The following is a 19,597-nucleotide window of genomic DNA, read 5'->3' as shown; positions in this document are numbered from 1 at the left end:
GTTTGCAGGTTAATGTGACCTTGTTTTTGGTCAGAACAAGCCATGGAAACAATATCTGAGTTTAAGCCTCGTTAATTTTGTCATAGTCCTAAGTTAGCTGTTGCTTCTGCGACATGTAACGATAATACTATAACAGTCAGGAAGATAAAAGACCAATAATAAATCAATGAAACGAATCTAGATTTCAAAAAGTAGCCCGCTCTACTCCGCATGGCCAGCTCCAATATTGTAGTTCAGGATTGGCAAGTTCCTCTAGCCAGTGCTTGGGCCTGCAGTGTTGAAGCAAAAGTTATACCACGAACATAAATTGCAATATGAACAATTCTACGCATGAAGCAGCAATAGATGGAATAATTTGGCCATTGAAGCATACAGCAACTAAGGGGACAATGGTGAAAAAGGAACAAAATACGGTAATACATTTCAGGCGGGCTGCTATAGCATAGTAGCTACTAGCAAGATATTTCCCACAGGACAACTGTAGTAACAGAAGTACTACAACTTGTTTCTTGCAAGAGATAGAAATCTGGAATCTGCAGTTGAATTAACTGTCTTAAAAAAAAACCCAGTAAAGATTGTTCGTTTGTTATAAACTGTTCCCATAATATTGTGGATTCTGATCAACCCGGACTTGCTGAGTCCCGGCGAAAGGGCAATGAATGATATATGATGCAGCTCTGCAGCAAGAAAGGTAAAAAGATCTACAGACAGATCAGTGGAAATCTGGCTGGCCTGTGGATGTCAGACATCGGTGCCACATCCTGCTGTTGGGGTCGACACACCTGGGAGATCTAATGACCTCTGGAATGGGAAGGTAAACATAGTGGGTGTTGCAGATGCCTGTTGTAATACCACTGAAGCCCGCAAATGCACCGTGAACCTGAACATATCATGATACAAGAAAATGCACATGGCTGCTCAAGTAGCATCTTGAATAAAGAAAACACATGTAACTGTAATCACATAAGCAGGAGCATGCCTCACAAAGTTCAAAGCAATCAGGATAAGCAATTGCAGTCATAATTGACAGGAGCCAAGCGAATAAAAATATAGATAATATTCTTTCTATATAAATTAAGTTGAACTTATGAAAATATCTAACAGATTTAGCAATTTGCTCAATGCTGATAACGTATGGGGGCTTTAAAATATCAATATAACCTAGAATAATTCCAATTATTTCAACTTATGAATCATTCATTACCTTTTATTCACTTTTCTGGCATTATTGTAATACTTTGATCCTGAATAATTTTATCATGCCATTGAAGGTTTCCCCCTCCTTTACCTTAACTCTCAACACAAACCTGAGCTACTCTTATGAATAATTATCATAATCTGAAATGCCTGCATGCTATTGAGGATCCACCGTCCGCCTTTTCTTGTCCCGGTCACTACCTCATACATGGGTTTTGGTTATTTACATGAGAAAAATAGTTGGTGAAGGGGATTTCAGATCCACATGTGGCCACTTTGAATAGGATAATTACTCCCTATTTATTGAGACCTCATATCTATCATCCATGCCCAGGCTATGTTAGGGGGAGTTTTCAAGAAAATCCAAATTGGGTGCAACTTCTTCATTGCCTTCAATGCACTTATCATTAGTTTTATTTTCCTTCAGGCCTTAGCTTCTGTATCAGAGAATTCTGTCACAACCCTCTGAGGCATAAGGCGATCATACAAGAGATATACCTCACCACGTTTTCACACACAGTGTACAGGTAAAGTGATTTTTATTCTTATAATGCTCGAGCATATAACAGATGATGGTAAGCAACACCGTGACTGAGTCAAAAAATCATAAGAAACCACTAGGAGAAAATAAAGAAGCAAACTCACCCACCAAGGAAACATGAGATTTAGTTACATGCACTCAAAGCAAATATGTAATACCGAATCTATACATTCAACATATCTTTCAGTTACGAGAAGAGTGTGTGCAACTATTAGGCCACGTCATTGAAATTAAGCGACCAGCTGCATATTAAAAGTCATATAGAGTACTTAGTGTTGCATGGACATGGATATGAGAAATGGATTCAGACGTATCCAAGTGTACTTAGCAAGAGAGAACAAAGGACATATGCAGATACATAGGATAAAGTACAATTTTTAACTAAATGAAATAATACATTTATACCCTTAATGTTGTTTGTTTAAATATTGACAATAAACAATAAGAAGATATTGTTTGATAAGGTTTTTCAGTACATATATTTATCATTTAAACTTATAATAAACTTAAGGATATAAGAGAATAACATTTTGCAAAATCCCATATCTACATCCTTAGCCAATCACTAAAAAGAATGAAAACCCCTTTCTAACATGAACATGGAGGGTCAAATTCATTTATACAAGAGTCTAACTCTCCTCCAATCCTTAAAAGTGGCAACCATAGAACTTTACAAGTATCCATCCCAGTGTCTGATACATATCTGACTCGGAAATGTATTCGACACAATTTTTGGAGCCTGGACATGAGTGTCCGGGTAGCATCGTTCTTAGGAAAATCACTGCGAAGAATTTAAAATGATAAGCAGAACCACTGGGTAAAAACCATATTAGTAAGATGAATCCAAATTGCTGTAATTTTTTGTTATAGGAACAGAAAAAGGATGTATGAAAGAAACCATTTTGTATTCATGACATAGAAGATGTCAACAGACTCATACAACAGATTTTCACAATCATTTAATAACTTTATAAGTTTAGAATGAGATCAATAAAGTAGAATAAGTTCCCCATTATCTAGTTTAGCAGTAGCATCGAACAATTAGCTTAATCATTCTTCATACATGCATTGATATATGGCTTCTTTTCTGAGGCAAGTTGCAAACATATGATGGCATATAAGGAAAAGGAATGATTCTTACAGCATTCTGTCCAAGTACCGTGCAGAGGATCGCATCAGATGCATTGGCTCGACATGCTCGGATCATATAAGTAGGATCAATATATTTTACATCTGCTGGAACACCAATGTCCTTGAAATGTTTCTTTATCTGTAAGAAATATGTTAATTGTTGATATATAAGTGCAGTCATTCCATAAAATGGCTGAGCTTTAAAAATAAGTGCAGCTGGGAAACTGCATAAAATCAAAAGCCAGTTACTCCTTTTGAGAACATACCATAATGTGACTGAAAGAAAAGACTAAAGATAAAAGAATATTTTGTGTACATATTGAAAAGAAAATTGGTGCAAAAAATCTGCAACAAATACAGAATTACAGAACTTCTTTCACAGAGCTAATGACACCGAGGTGCAACAGATGCACTGCAAGATGGAATAAATTATTTTTATAAGATTGTAGCCTTCGCCAGAATTACGGAACTTCTGATAGGCTTTTCACAGAGCTAATGAGCATGTTGAAGCTGATGGAAAGTTGTGCTAAGAATATGTTTTTTCACTTTTACTAATCAAGATAAATTACAAATATGCATAAATTTTTTAAAAAAATGTATACAAATCAAGCAGAACAAAAGTCATTTTTATAATTTTTTGTGGAAAATTTCTAACATTCTCCTAAGAAACTTAAGGCTCTGGTGGTTAGTTTTGGTAGCTGTATCAGAATCTATTACATGATAGTACAAGGATAGTGGCTAAAAGGGCACATATAGTTTTACTTATTTATGTGTAATGGCAGAATGCATGAATATAAAGTTGGCTATCTTGACTCGAACTGTCAATTCCGGGCGGAAAACTAGTTCGAGATGCAGGTTTCACTTGAAACAAACCTTGGACCGGCATGAACCAACCCGAACCAAGCAGAACCGCTTGGTTGTGCTAGATTCAGAGCAGTTCATGTAGTTTGCTGCCTGACCTTGAGTCGCCTCACCTCCCAATCACTCTCTCCCTCCCTCTCACCTTCAACTAGGGTTAGGGTTTTGACGCTGCCATCACCATCATCTCCGATGATGACCATAAGTAGGCACTTCGCCATCTCTCTTTCCTCTCTCTCTAAGACGACGACCCCAGCAGCTTCACCCTTCTCTTTCCTCTCAATCTCTCTCTCTCCAAAGACAATGACAATCCTGACAGCTTCTCCCCCTCTCTCTCAATCTCTCTCCTAAAGATGACAACAACCCTGACGGCTTCGCCCACTCTCTCTCTATTTCTCCTCTCTCTTAGTCTCTCTCTCTTGAAGGCGATGACAACCCCGGCAGCTTTGGCTCCTCTCTTTCTCCTCTCTCTCCCTTTCTTCCTTTCCTTCTCCCTCGCCCTACCACTAGTTTCGATATGCCTCGAGTTAGTACGGCACAAATCAGTACCATAGCCAACCAGTTGTTGGCTACAATCCTCGGTATGGTTCAGCAAACCTATACACTATGTTAGGAGTATGATGTGTATCAAAAAGGAGATAAAATGATGCTTAAGCAACTCGTTGAAGACTTCAAAAAATTAAGCTTGTCACCAACTCAAGCCTATATTCTTGACAAAACAGTAATGTCAGGAATTTTTAATCTTGTTCCTAAGTCAATTCATAGACATTGGATTTTGCAACAGTTGAAATTTGAAAACCATGTGTTGTTAATATAAAAAGATTAGTTTGATGAGTCCCACCCAGTTTGAAGTAGAAAATCAGCAACTTACAAGTTCTTGATCAGATATACAATGGAATCTCAAAATTCGTTAAAAATTGACCCCTCGTCAAACAATATTATTCAAAATAAGCAGAAGCTCCATTAAATTTATTAAAATTCAATTCTAATCTATCTAGAGTACCATCCTTTTTAAGACAGAAAACAAAAGGAAACTTAGAATTCTTGACTCCACATAAATAATGAGAATGGAATTGGAAGAAAATAAACTATTGTTGATCGACTCAATCCAAGTGCCAAAAGTTACCCCCCTAAGGGGCTGTTTGGTTTCCTGCAAATTTTGCTAAAGCAGATATTCATAAAGCATTATTCCATGTAAGACAGGATTTATGAAAAACAGGGAGAGACCTCCTTTTTTCATAAAACTCACTTTTTCAGGCTTTGTGACTTCTCAATTTTGGCAAAACAAGTTTTATAGAAAATAACCAAACAACCATTTTTGCAGAACTCATTCATTTTGAGTTTTTTTGTATACCTGTTTTAATAAAATTTGTTAATCAAACAGCCCCCTAGAAAATAAGTGCAACACTATTCAATATATCCAAAGAGCTTTTTTGACTGCCATGGATAGTCCTCTTTTAAGTGGCAAACTACTGACCACTCCTTTCCTTAGCAGATGTGCCCCACCAATATATGGGGCCCACAACCGAAACTCCACCAATCAAAATAAGCCTTTTCTTGTTCCATACAAATTTTTAAAACATACGAATTACGATAGTAAAAAATGATCCTTCATGCCCCCTACCCATTCACCCATAAAAACCCCATGCATACAATTTTTCATGGCCAAAGAAGTTCTCAATATTCACAAGCATAAACTCAAAACAAGAACAATTTCATCTTTGTATATGTATATAGCATTCCAAACCCCTCTTACTATATAATTGCAACCTCTCTTGCAGGCTTAAGGCCCTTATTATATTACTGTAACTACCTCTTCAATTGCAAATTATGTATATCCTTTTGTCAGCCTTAAATTGTTGGGACATGGTTTAATGGTCGTGGTTATGATACATCACACGGTTCCCTAGTGAATGATAAAAACTAAAATTAAAACTTCTAGTTCGTGTGTTGTCATCAACAATTAGACATTCCTTAATAACAAAACAATTAAAACTTCTTTTCATCAATTCACAAAAATTCAGTTTCCTTCACATAACAAAGTTTGTTGTTGAGTCCTGCAGGCAGCTATAACAAGAATTCCTTTCAAATGTTGGCTCTTAGCTCACATTTTCTAAATTCGGAATGGCTGAAAAAATGCCAGCAAGACCCTGATTAAAAGAAAGAACAATGATTCAAGTGCCAATCATCGTAGATTCCCGAAAAACTTTAACCAAAATTATATTTCAGAAAACTGGTGGCAAACCACCTCCAACTAAAAATTAGATAGGCACAACCAATGGTCTTGGGAAAGGAAACCAACTTCAATCATAGTAATACTTTGCAGGACTGGATAGTGAGAACGAGTTTTCTTTTCTGAACTAGAGGCCTTTTTTCCCATAAAGATTTAAAGAAATCCTGAACAATCAATCAGTAAAAATGTCTCAATTTCCAATTCTTAGAATTTAACTTTTATATTAAGTTCATTATTGATACAAAAAAAATACATATTTCCTAACTAGCTACTGTAACAAGGATACTACACTTTATCTAATCCTTTCCTCACAATTGCTGTAGATCATGTATACCGAACCCCAGTCAACCAATGTTCTCACTAGATCCACTAAAACAAAACAAAGAACAAGCATAGTAATGATAGTGAGGCATAAACCTTGTGTTGAATGTGGACACCAAAATCACTAAGTACATTATTTCCTGATGCATCTGTTGCATTTGACTTTTGCATAAAATCCTGTACAAACAAAGATACTGTAATAATTAATACAAATTGGAAAAACATAGACTCTTATATTCTCAATTGATTTTAATCCACATGTCATTCAAGAAACCTTATATAGTTACCATACAGATTATTCACTTACTTGTCCCGCCCCTTCAGCGACACAAACCACAGCATGTCCTTTGGTTTGTATCAGATGCTCAAGGTGCCGCAAGACACCATATGGTCCCTCTAGACCAAAAGGTACCTTCATCCCAAGGTCATGAAATTATTAGCAGATGAGCATAAGAAAAGGAAACAGGATACAGAAACTACACACCTCAGGTATTAAACATATGTCTATCTGCCCACTTGAAAGAGATGCATGCATAGCTATGAACCCACTATCTCTTCCCATCAATTTCACCAGCCCAATACCATGATATGCACTATGTGCCTGATTGCAGCAGAAAAGAAATTAATTTACAAGAAACAAAAACAACAAATATCCGAACCAAATCATTTTTTCCCCTTCCAATCTGAGTTGCCCTGGAGAAACTAGAAAACTGCAATATAACAGCTTACCTCGATATATGCAGAATTGATTGCTCGTTGAGCTTCTTCTACAGCCGTGTCAAAACCAAACGTCTTATCCATCAGGAGAATATCATTATCAATGGTTTTTGGCACACACACAACCGACACTTTCATTCTTCTCTTACGACACTGCCCACCAAAAGGACTGTAGATGAGCATAAAAGTAATAATATATACCAAGACACAACATGTCTTATTGCGGAAGAGCGAGAAGTCGGAGTGCCTTGAAGAATAAAAATAAAAACTAGAAATACTGCTTCCTAATTGGAAGTGGACCAAATGGAGGTTGATTATGACTGGGTAATATGGCAGTTGAATGCCCACACCAACTAGAAGTTATTAAGATTTTATAATGTAAATTGTTAGCTAGAAGTATGATAAAAATTCCAAGCACAAAGAAACAAAGATCAGCACCTCATTATGTATTGCATTTGCCCCTGCATGTGTACCATTGCCACCAAGTACAAAAAGCATATCAACTCCCCTGGCCTGAAAAAGTTATTGACATAGTCTTAAAGAAAAGTTTTATGTACATTAATGCTGGAAAAAATAATTTTATACTCCATCAAACTATCACCTGTAAACTGGAGAGCAACTCAGCATACCTGAATGTTATCTACAATCTCACTGATGTTAGGCCCTCCACGAGAAACTCCCAGCAAACTCCCACCTTGCAAATTAATGTTTTGAACGACTCTACGTGACAACTGGAGAAAAAAGGACAAACTGTAGTCTTATATTATAGTTATATATGCGACCACATGAACACCATGAGCATTATGGGGAACTATTCTCACCGGTATTTCTTCTAAACCCTCTTCAGAAAAACCACGATAACCAAATGGTATTCCAACAATCCTTTGAACACCATATTTTTCAAGGGTGAAAACTATCTGTAATTGCAAGAAAGAAAGTCAAAACTACTCGCTATGATTTGTCAAATTACGGGAAACATCATAGTAACCAATCAATGGATTCTTTCCAACCAACAAGATTTCCAAATCCAGCCAACCCAATGTCTGGAACCACTATTTTAATAGCAGAAATTGTAAAACGTGCCTATCTTTCACATCATAAGTCATCTACAGAAATCCTAACAGAACTATGCGATTTCAGTGGTCAAGATAATTTTGAAGGCATTGGCTGAACTGAAGCATCAAAAAAATCAATATGTAGAAACTAGAATGACACAGCGAGAATCATTGCAAAAAAACTATGCAATTTCAGTGGTCAAGATAATTTTGAAGGCATTGGCTGAACTGAAGCATCAAAAAAATCAATATGTAGAAACTAGAATGACACAGCGAGAATCATTGCAAAAAATTCCAAAATTAACGACAAACTATTTCTTTACAGACAGAATCCTTGTTTCATCAGTAATTCCAAGTTGGGGAATTGTCCTCATTCATGAACTTAAGTGCCGTGAAGAAAGATATTCTCTGTAAGAATTTAACACATTCTCTATGGAAGAAATTGCGGACCCCGCAATATAGCAGTATATTAATACAAACATATATTGTCCTCATCCAGTCATAAGGCAACAGTATATGGTTGACATGCAAGCTACAGAATTCTGAAAAGGGTGCATCTATCAATTGTCAAACATGACATAACATAATCTAGAAAAAAAAATAGACAATAAAGAAAACAATGATTTGGCTTGTTATATATTCAACTACAACCATACACATGAATATGTGGTCATTAGTATAGTTTACCAAAGAAATTACTTTTAGACAAATTTGTCATACAGAAGAAACATGAAAATAAGTCTATAAATTCATTTCAAAGATAGTTGAGTGTCTATTTTTATTTAATAATACTAATTAAGATCAAGTGAAATGTAGCAGCATAGCATCATGATCATGAATACCAAGGGCTTTAAACAGGTGAAATTTGGGTAAGATCCATTTCAGATAAAAATCCAGTCTCAATATTAATGGAGTGCCTACTTTATATTTAATAGTACTATTTAACAACAAGTAGAACGTAGTAGGATAGCATCATCACCATGAACACTAAGGGCTTTAAACAGGTGAAATTTGGATCGGATCCATTTCGGATGCACATTCAAAGATTGGATTTCCATCAAACATTTATTATGGAGTTTGGACTCAGTTTTGGGTAAATAATAGATATTCATATTAGACTTCAATTTCTTCTTAGAACTTAAATAGTAGCCAATATAAATGAATATTTTAATAAATAAAGCTTTCTAGTTTATTGGTACTTTGACATTTTCCCGATGTTTTGAATGTCAAACTCGAGTTTGGATTTCAACATGGAGCTACTTATGATACTCAAAAGTCAAATTATCAAATTTTTAGCGGATGATTTGCATTTGTACGGTTTCTCAATGTTTCTAATGTTTTAGGCTAGTTAAAAGTGCAAGGAAACCAACATCTTGTTCTGGACAAGCAACAGGTTTTCAGTATTCTTAGCTGTCATAATGGACATTTTTGACCTTACCAACAGCTAATACTTATTATAAACCTATTGCACGTGAAGTGGTGACTGTTGGATAATAATTTTATCTTCTATTGGAGAAGAATATGAATAGAGTTTGATGTATAATGGAAATTCTGTTTTGTTTATCTTTTAAATAACTTTCTAATAGATTGTACAAACTACAAACCAGCAAAGATGGTGTTTTAGCAGTCAATAGATCTGAAATGATGGAGAGTCAATCATCAACTCCAATGATCCACAAGCATGAACAGCCTCATGGATCCTGTTCAGTTTAGCAAACATATAAGTGCATAAAGGCTTCTTAAACATCTAAACTGGTGTTTAAAAAAAAAAGATATACTCTAAAACAAAACATAAAAAAATGACCAAACAGAGACTGACCTGTCTAATGACATCATTAAGACCAGGGCAGAGCCCTCCACAAGTAACAATTCCAGCTTTTACTTCATTGGGCTCAAAATATATTTGCTTACGTGGCCCCGCACGATGCACCCTAGGGTAATGTGAGAATCACTAATCCATAGAGAGAACAAGAATGAAATAAAATAGAAATATCATCATTCTGCATGTACTATATGCATCTGAACACTTTTCTTGGAAAACTTCATCACCAGATTTTCAAAACTACAAGAATATTTACATACAGGATCCCAAAGTAATAGACAAGGATTGCAACACTGGTGAAGAGGGTACAAGAATGAGGGAGATGCAAATAGTGGTCATCCATTCATATAGCAAAAGATGCTTCTTCTCAACATGGTAAAAGTTCCTTAATAATACCATTGCTCCACCCAGCTGCAATCAGGATCAATGCACTCTGCTCCAGCAGAATTTGGTGAAGAATACTTGATTACCTGATACAAATAAAATAAAATATAATTACATGAAAATTTTAGTGAATGACAACTAATGTGAAATTTTCCTAATTGCAGACATCTTTCACTAAAATGAAGATCTGAGAATTGGCTAGACCAGAAAGTGCATGTAACATAATAATGCAAGAAAGAAAACCATGAAAATGGTTAAATTAAGAATTATGTGCACCTAATATGCACAAGGATAGTAGCATGAAACTGCGGTGGATCACTAATATGATGTCAACATAAAACTGAACAATGTGTATGCAGCAATAAGTTTCAAATGTAATTATTCTCGTAGACCAGCTTGTAGTCAAGAGTATACTGTTATCTCTAGTCTAACATTCAACTTGGAAACTTGCAAGTGCAGAAGATTCCTATTAAGCTTGATCTGAATGAAAAGGCAGGCCATAAGGAGTTATCTGTTATGATTTAATTGCTCAAGAGAATGAATTTTAACATACTTACACCTGGAATATACAGCAGCTTCAGTAATAATAACTAGTTAAATGACCAGTTAAAGTTTACCAATATGCAAATTCAAGAAGTAGAAAAGTACATTACCCAATTATGATCCCGGCAATCCGGAGTCCAGGGAGGGGCAAACTCGAGATAGACCTAACATTTGGCACTTTTTGCACAAGCGGCTACCCAAGGACTTGTGCCACTGCACTTGTCAACCCTAGACCTTTACCATTGCACCAAACAATAGCCCCTAATACGCAAATTCAAGAAGGGGAATGCAAAATTGTTGAAGGAAATAAGCAAACTCATGCTTTGGACTATTGGACTTCTTTTTGAGCTTAAAATAAAATGAGGCAAAAGATGCAACTTCCATGATCATATCATGGTTATGCAATTCATAAGCACTCCTGATGTTACTGAACATGTTTGTCAGCTCATGCATTTATCCCACGTTCATTTAAAAGGCCTCAAAGAACTCTAAGGTTGTCTTGGATATGCATATCAAGCTCCCTTAGGGTATACAATGATTCCTGATCCTACAACTCTAAGAGTAGTTCACAATGATGGCAGCAACCGACTAGCTAAGTTACAAATAAATAACACTTTGTTCAGGCTTTCATAACCAATTTATTTGTTGAACATTTAAACCACTACTGAAAATTATTTTTTTCACCTTTAAAATTTTAACATACAAAACCATTTACGATAACTTCTACTGTCCACTCTAAAGGGAAGCTGCTAAGATGCCAACAAGGAGAACATATTAGGGAACAGTCTGATAATTGGCCATCTGTTGGAACAGTTCCCTCGGCAGCATGTCTTCTCACCTTGAAACTAGTTTTGTTCATACCAGTTTTACTTGGAAGCAGCTTTATGTACAAGTGTGTAACCAATAACAAGTGATGAGAATTCTGACATAAGCAGTCACCATTATGTTACTCAGTAAATGACTTGTTCAAGAAACAACATGCCAATGATTTTAATCACTTGGTGATACAGCATAAAGACAGTGCAAGTACTATGGTCTTCGAGAATTTTGATCTAAAAAGTTGATGGTGGATATTGTTATTTTAAATGACTTGCTTATGAACATTGCATATTGCAATTCCCATACCAAAATTTATTTAATATGTGAGGGTTACATTGTTAGCAACACTCTGGTGTTTTTATTTAATATGAAACTAAATTTTTATATCTAATGTATATATTTGAAGATATAAAGAAATGCTTCAAAACATGGAGACCTAAGGAAATAAATGAGCCAAGAAATCAGCATTGAGGAATTAGTATAAGCTTTACAAATTTTATACTTTTAAAAAGAAATATACATATTCATACAAAAAAAGAAATATCATGTCTAAACAATTTGAGTTGTATTCAAGATCTGCTATACTGATAATTGCTTAGTATAGATCAAGCAATACATATACAAAAAGATACATAAATCTAGAAGCAAATTTGTGAAAAATAACCTGCTTTGAATTTGGGTCCATGCACAGAATCATACAAAAATAAATAGGCTCATCCTTGTCCTTCCACAGTCGTCGAAATAATCAAGGTCTAATGCACATGCTCCCCACATTAAGCATAATATGAAGAACAAGATATTACATGGCTTCATCAAGAGGTATACAATGACACCTCCTTAAAAAAGGCCTTTATTGACAATGATGCTGACGCAATTTTTTTCACGGAAATGTTCTGTGTTGCATTTTTTAGAGGTTGACACGGCAGACATTTGAGACACTTGGATACCTAGTTCTTGCATGAATAGCCCCAATAAGGAAAAAAATCTACTCTCAGATATATTGACGCTAGATATGTTCAACTAATTTGGCCTGTGCAAAATTACTCACTGTCATTTGGTAGACTTTGTTTATGTTTGTTCGATAGAGACTAATAAGTTCCTGAAGGTCCCCAGTTATATCCAACATGGTTCTATTCAAGAATTTAATCAAATAAAATTTAAATTGTGGCTCTAAAAATTATGAATTAATTAGAACCAGAATGGAATTATAGAACTGGATGACAATTTAAAGTTGATGTGGAATTGAATTGGATATAAATATTTGTGTTTTATTGTTTTTAGTGTATGTTCCAGCTGTCTGCAAAGACTTCTAGTGGTGCTAAAACATTTCATAGAAATCACAAAGTGCTGTGACAAGTCAAAATAGAAGGAAAGTAGATATTCTGTTGTTTACAACTTGGAATAGCACAGAGGAACCGGAGAGTAAGTAAAGGCAAGGTTTGGATTAAGTGATCCTGATTTCAAGTTCATGGTTATTAACAAGATACATATGTAAAGCCAAAACAAGTATACACTGAAACTTGTTTACAATGCCATTTTGCCTTTATTTTGTACAGTACTCACTCCATGCCATCATTGTTTATAACATTTATTAAGTGATCTATATTCTCTTTCAAAATATTTACAACAAATAAAAATTTACTATGATTTTGAATTATTTATATTCCATTTAATTTAAATTGCACATTATAAAATTCTAAATTACATTGCATAGTCATTTAATGATATACAAGGATCTAGTCCAGCTTACATCTTCTTTATTATATCCCTTACTGTTTCTATAGTTCGTGAATATTAAAGGAATTTCGGTCCAAGACATAGCTTTCAAAAAATGTAAGTTAGAACAAAAAAACTACAAAGCACTTGCATAATCACAATGTTTGGAATCTATATTGTCCAGGAAATGCAAAAATTTCTGTTCAAGTTGATAGATTGCTGTTCTTCAAAGTATGTTGAGAAAAAACTTCAAGAGAGGTCTAGCAAGAATGGACCTTCAGAAGTGCCCTATCATCATTGTACACATAGTCATTCCTCCTGTCATTTGATGCACCATTTATGTTTTCAGGAGAGCCTCTGTCAAAACCAAATAAAGAAATTATTGCACTTTGGTTTGAAAAGGAAAAATAACGGATATAACTGAAGATATACATTCATTACAAGTGGTTGAAAGGTATAGATTGTCTGAAAACAAAAACAGCAAAGCATTTTAACAGTATTTTGGAGAAGGCAAATCAGTTCAGTTGGATATGGGGACATCAAAAGTTAAAATAGAACAGGGCACGACAACCTTTTTTTGAGAGAGAATGTAGTTGGCCTTGGCATCACATCAAGAATATCTGTCAGATGTGGCAAATTGAAACGCCTATCCCAGTCCTCCTGAAAGTGTTTTTTCCAGTTTGCATCCTCAAAATCTATATCTGGCTTCGCAGCAACAGCTTTTACATCCATAAACAAGAAACCATTTCTTGTCTTCTTGTCAGATCTTCTAAATCTTGACTGTGAGAAACTAAAAATAGATACATTCCCGCTCCAATGCAAGTGATGCAATCGTATGCTGACAGGACCAACAGCAGTTGTCGATGGAGCAAATGCCATCCTAAATGAACTGACAAAGCAAACTCAAAATCAGGGAACCTATGAACAGAAATAAAAAAAATGAATCATGGATGCAAATAATAGAAATTTGAAGTTATAAAGGCATAGGAAATACCAAACAACAAAACATCCAAGCGTCCAACAATTACTTCCTATCAACTGTCAGCATGCTATCATGTCCTATCATCTTTGTGAATCTTGTATATAGAAGAATATAGTTTGTCGCCAACCATTTTCATGTCCTTGTGTATGATACATACTCTCGCCTCTCACACACAAGCACCTCGATATCCAACATCCCTTCCTCACTCTTTTTCCAAATAGATTTTCAAACCAAATCTTGTAAAAGCCACCTCTATACCTCTGTTACAACATTGAACAGGTGGCTATGTAGCAAAACATTTTATGGGAGGTATATTAAAATTTTGGAAAAAGTTTGAAGAGAGAATAATCATATGGGTAGGTGATTGCCCACCAAAAATTTCTTGGTTCAATCAAAACCACTACTTACATCCAAGGTTTACAAAACCAATACCGAGAACCGTATCACTGTATCAGTATGTCACTGGTTCGATATAATATAGTTAGATATAGTAAGGTACAAATCCCGTACGAAGATACGCTTCCAATATTTGTTTCTCACTCCCAACCAAGGTACCACCCGAAATTGGATGGTACAGGTCAGTACCAAGAGGTACAAGGTGGTTCCACTCGGTTCGACCAATACAGAACAGTTTAGCTCATATCCAAGCCAAACCTCAATAATGTACCAGTACCTTACCCGTATAGAGATAGGCTTCCACCATTTTTTTCTCACTCCCAGCCAAGGTACCCCCCAAAATTGGACGATACAGGTCAGTATCGGGTGGTACAAAATGGTTTCACTCAATTCCTACTGATATGGATCAATTCGGCTCACATACTAAAACGAACCTCAATAGTACCTTACCAGTATGGTATGGTAAGGTCGGTATCAAGCAGTACAGAAAGGTACAGTAGACATTGCTTACATCTTTAACTTCACTCACCAAACAAAAAGCTTTGTAATTGTACCCCCTATAGTTTCTCTCATTTCACTTGTTATAAAGGTACATTTTGGATCCAACCATATTCTTGATTCATATCGGCGTATATGAAAACTAGCTAAAATCTGCCTTAGTAGTTACGTGGGTCTAGGTGACCTTGGCTAGGAAAACTAGCATCATACATGAGATGTTGCAAAACTTGTCCACCTAATTTTAGCCTTCTTTTCAAGGTTATGTTCCTTTTCATTTTCAGAATGGTACTTTCTAAATGGTACCAGACATCCATTTGAATCCTTCACCTTAATTCCATATCCAATGAACAAATGGTAAACCGCCTTCATCTAATAGTTGTTTTGGATGCATCATTGGGCTGTTATTTCTATGGCAGAACTTTTGGCTCAATGCTGTACCATTCTTACTGTGTACTCCCAAAGATCAAATTATTTCTATGATTGTCATAATAAAATTGAGATTTTGACTTCTTCCAAAGCAACACCTCGAAAAGAGAAGAAAAAAAACCGGGGACTGCTTGTCAGGATCCACAGACTGATCTCCCGGTCCTTTATTATTTTTGAAAAATTTCTGACAATCATCATAGGAATATGGCAGCAGAATAGTCATAACAAAGTCCCATGCATAGATTATAAATTTTGTCACCTTCATCACTCGCCACAAGACCATAGTTTTGCACAGTTTAATGTTCCATTTATTTTCCTTCTAATTTTCCCCGTAAATTCTCATTTGTTTTGCCTCAACATCCTCATCTCAACCATGCTCATATCTCAGGCATATATTATTTTATATAGTGCTTGAACCATAGAAATGATTGCCAACTTCATCCACCCAATTCGAATTCCATTAGAAGAAAAAGCATCCATCTTGCAATAGATTGAAACCTTGATTCAAATAAATATAGTAAAAATACTTCATTATCAGGAAATAATGGTGCTGTAGAACCGTAACCAAAAAAATCTTGAGCGACGGCCTTAGATACCTTTTTAAAAAAAATACTGTCCAAAAAATAATATAAGTACTTCGAAATCCAGTTGAGACGCATCATCTGGAACACAACAGACACTTCAACACCACTCAAAAAGATCCAGTCAAGCTTAGAAACAAAGGCAAAATTTCACATAACGAGAGATCATAAGAGTGTATTTTATAATACTCACCAACCAACTTATTCGATTAAACAAAAAACAAAACTTCGACTTTTTTTTATTATAAAGAAGCTAAAAGATCGGATCAAAATGAGCTCAAGAAGAAAACCTTTGATTTCGACGCGAAGCAGGTCGAGAAGAAAACTTTCGATTAATGCGATAGCCTGGCGAGTGGATCGATCGAAGCGTGAGGTGAAGAGATTCGGTGATGCGGGATTCCTCCTGCTCCAGGGGAGTTTCCACCAACCGGCCTTTGAGACAAAGAGGAGGCGGTTTGCGAGCCGGTGGGGTTAGGCGAGCTCTTTTCGGGTCCCTTTTTATCTCCGCGGTACGGATACATCCACATACAATAAAATTAGAAAACCATGAGTCCCGGAGTGCCCAACTCCTCCTTTTTCGTTTTTTTCTTCTTCTTCTTCTTCTTTCTTTTTTTTTTCTTTTTTTTCTTTTTCTTTTTTTTTTTCCTGCTGAATACGGGTGCTGCATACCGTGCGGGTACGAATACACCCAATAAGATCAAAATACAATAACTTACGGAGTGTCAGTGGCAGCTTCCCCTCCTCCGACCAGAGGGCATACCCCGAGTGGTGGGCCACGTAGGCAGCCACCCAATCGGCCGCCCCGTTGGCCTCCCTGAATACATGCTTGGCCTCGATGGCCCCCCATCTCTCATCATCACAATATTGCGGATCAAAGGGTGGTCTGTGCCCTCACCCCTCGACCCCCTCTGAATCCACCCGATGACAATGGCCGAGTCATCCTCTTGAATAATCGAGCTGGCCCGCAATACCTCCCATGCATGTCGAAGGCCCGCCCAGGCTGCACGCAGCTCTGCTTCCGGAACCGATATATCAAACAACTGGCAGCCACCTGCGGCCACTGCCTTGGAGTGCGGGCCCCGTATGACAAAGTCTGCACCGCCCCACGTGCCGCCATCCAAAACCGACCCATCGAACTCCTCCTCTTTAACCTACAACAAGAGGCATTTGGTAACCCCAACGGGATCACCGAGGTGATCTAAAATTCAAATACTAAAGTGATTTAATTTTTAATAATTTAAAATCAATGTATTTAATAGGCTATGGTTCAGTGATTAAAAATTTTCGAGCATCCATGAGTAACTTGTTTGATATGATACGGAGATCCAAGATTATCGACTACATAATACCACAAATACCCCTGATATATCTTGGATGGATTTTTTATGTGTTTTTAATTCTGTAAGTCAATATATTAATTCCTATAATAGCTCCATAATTTTGTCACATATTCTATTTTTAGTAGCCATTATCATATATTTATTAATATATAAAAAATATATTATAATAAAATATTAATATATTTATCAATATATTATTACTCCTATAAATTATTAATCTTATAAAAATATGTTATTTTTTATTATATAAGTAATATTTTTATTTATACTTATAATAGATTTTTTAATACTAATAATTATTTTGATTAAAAAAAGTAAATAAGAGTAATATATTAAATATTTTCATTATATAAATAAAATATAATAATATATTTCTACTATAATTTAAAATTATCCTTCAATAATAATATGATAATAACATGATTAATAATATAATATATAATATCAACATAATTTTATATATATATATATATATATATATATATATATATATATAACATTGACATAATATATATTCATGGTATATTGATGTATCATTTTTTCTGCTAAATTGAGAGGTATTTTTGTCTTTAACTTTCAACCCAGGATCACTGCTTTGGGTGATCTTGGATTTTCGACCTCAAGGATGGGTATCCCCTCACCAGATTGGACGGAGATTTAGGATCACCGCCACGTAGGATCACCATGATGCAACTAAATGCGGTGATCTTATTACCTCCACCCATACCATTTTTAATTTTGGAACGATCACCCCATACCTAACGTCTTCATAGGATATCTCAAAATAGCAGGCCACATAAAAAGCGATCTAGTCTATAACTTTATTGACCTCTCTAAATATATGCTTAGCATAAGGCCCTGTTTGGGGGAGCTTTTGTACTTTCTGGCCCTCCAAAAGTACTTTTAGATGAAAAACTGTGTTTGGTAAATTTTTCAAAAAGCTGTTTCAGCTTTTGCGGGAAGCTGAAAACAGCTTTTGGAAGGAAGCTGCAATTTGGAGCTTTTGGGAGAAAGCTGTTTCAGCTTTTTCGGAAAACTGTATTTTTGACAAAAATGCCCATATTAAAATAACATAATTACATAGTTTGTCCCTTTATAAATCTAAAAATCTGCTGGAGCCAAGAACCCTAGCCGTCAGACTCCCTTCTGTAAGAAAAGATATTTTTCTTTTCAATTTTTTTATGCATCTCTTGAACCACATTTTAGAAGAAAATTTTTTTAATCCTTTTCCATACCTTCCAAAATCAATCTATTATTTTTTTTATATCATCAACCTCGCGGCCCACGTTGAGGTCCTCCTCGAGCGTGGACCATGAAGAAAAGCCCCTGGACCGCAAAAAATTATTTTATGGGAAATTATTATGGAAAATTATTTTATACTAATAATTATAATATTGTGTACCTTTATTTTTTATTATACTATAAATATAATATCATATTATATTATATCATAATACATTAATATGTTATGTTAAATAATTTAATATTATGTTATATTATGGAAAATTAATTTATACTAATAATTATAATATTTTATACCTCTATTTTTGTATTATACTATAAATATAATATCATATTATATTATATCATAATACATTAATATGTTATGTTAAATAATTTAATATTATGTTATATTATGAAAAATTAATTTATACTAATAATTATAATATTTTATACCTTTATTATTGTATTATACTATAAATATTATATTATATTACATTACATTATAATACATTAATATGTTATTTTAAATAATTTAATATTATGTTATATTAGGAAAAATTAATTAATAATAATTAAAATATTTGATACCTTTATTATTGTATTATACTATAAATATTGTATTATATTACATTACATTATAATACATTAATATGTTATTTTAAATAATTTAATATTATGTTATATTATGAGAAATTAATTTATACTAATAATTATAATATTTTATACTTTTATTATTATATTATACTATAAATATAATATATATTACATTATATCATAATACATTAGTATGTTATGTTAAATAATTTAATATTA

At 34.7% G+C, this 19,597-nt stretch overlaps 1 protein-coding gene across 2 annotated transcripts; it reads right to left on the bottom strand.

Moving 5' to 3' along the window:
• Positions 1-331: 331 nt before the first annotated feature.
• On the bottom strand, positions 332-16,751 carry LOC103716412 (ATP-dependent 6-phosphofructokinase 5, chloroplastic-like). Of its 2 annotated transcripts, none has more exons than XM_026808209.2 (14): positions 16,511-16,751; positions 13,909-14,255; positions 13,613-13,694; positions 10,272-10,345; positions 9,873-9,984; positions 7,820-7,915; positions 7,628-7,729; positions 7,437-7,511; positions 7,011-7,151; positions 6,766-6,882; positions 6,589-6,693; positions 6,378-6,458; positions 2,880-3,008; positions 332-880 (listed from the first exon to the last, which is right to left on the bottom strand). In XM_026808209.2, exons 2-14 carry the CDS (start codon positions 14,214-14,216, stop codon positions 713-715), a joined length of 1,590 nt encoding a protein of 529 aa, XP_026664010.2. In that variant the 5' UTR covers positions 14,217-14,255; positions 16,511-16,751; the 3' UTR covers positions 332-712. The 2 variants fall into 2 exon arrangements, with proteins under 2 accessions (XP_026664010.2, XP_008802617.2); XM_008804395.4 differs by having other exon boundaries at positions 13,909-14,226; positions 16,511-16,748.
• Positions 16,752-19,597: the final 2,846 nt, after the last annotated feature.

This window comes from Phoenix dactylifera, chromosome 15 (genome assembly GCF_009389715.1).
Source record: "Phoenix dactylifera cultivar Barhee BC4 chromosome 15, palm_55x_up_171113_PBpolish2nd_filt_p, whole genome shotgun sequence".
In the NCBI taxonomy this organism is placed as follows: domain Eukaryota; kingdom Viridiplantae; phylum Streptophyta; class Magnoliopsida; order Arecales; family Arecaceae; genus Phoenix; species Phoenix dactylifera.
Note: the sequence above shows the minus strand (reverse complement) of the source record. Positions and strands in the feature narration are given on the sequence as shown.

What these genes read in the sequence shown, in the direction of transcription:
- LOC103716412 (XM_026808209.2), bottom strand. Translation starts at nt 14,216, where the DNA reads ATGGCATTTGCTCCATCGACAACTGCTGTTGGTCCTGTCAGCATACGA. An exon ending in AGATTGTAGATAACATTCAG is followed by an intron (nt 7,512 to 7,627) that starts GTATGCTGAGTT and finishes TAACTTTTTCAG; the next exon opens with GCCAGGGGAGTTGATATGCT. An exon ending in TCGCTGAAGGGGCGGGACAA is followed by an intron (nt 6,459 to 6,588) that starts GTAAGTGAATAA and finishes TTGTTTGTACAG; the next exon opens with GATTTTATGCAAAAGTCAAA.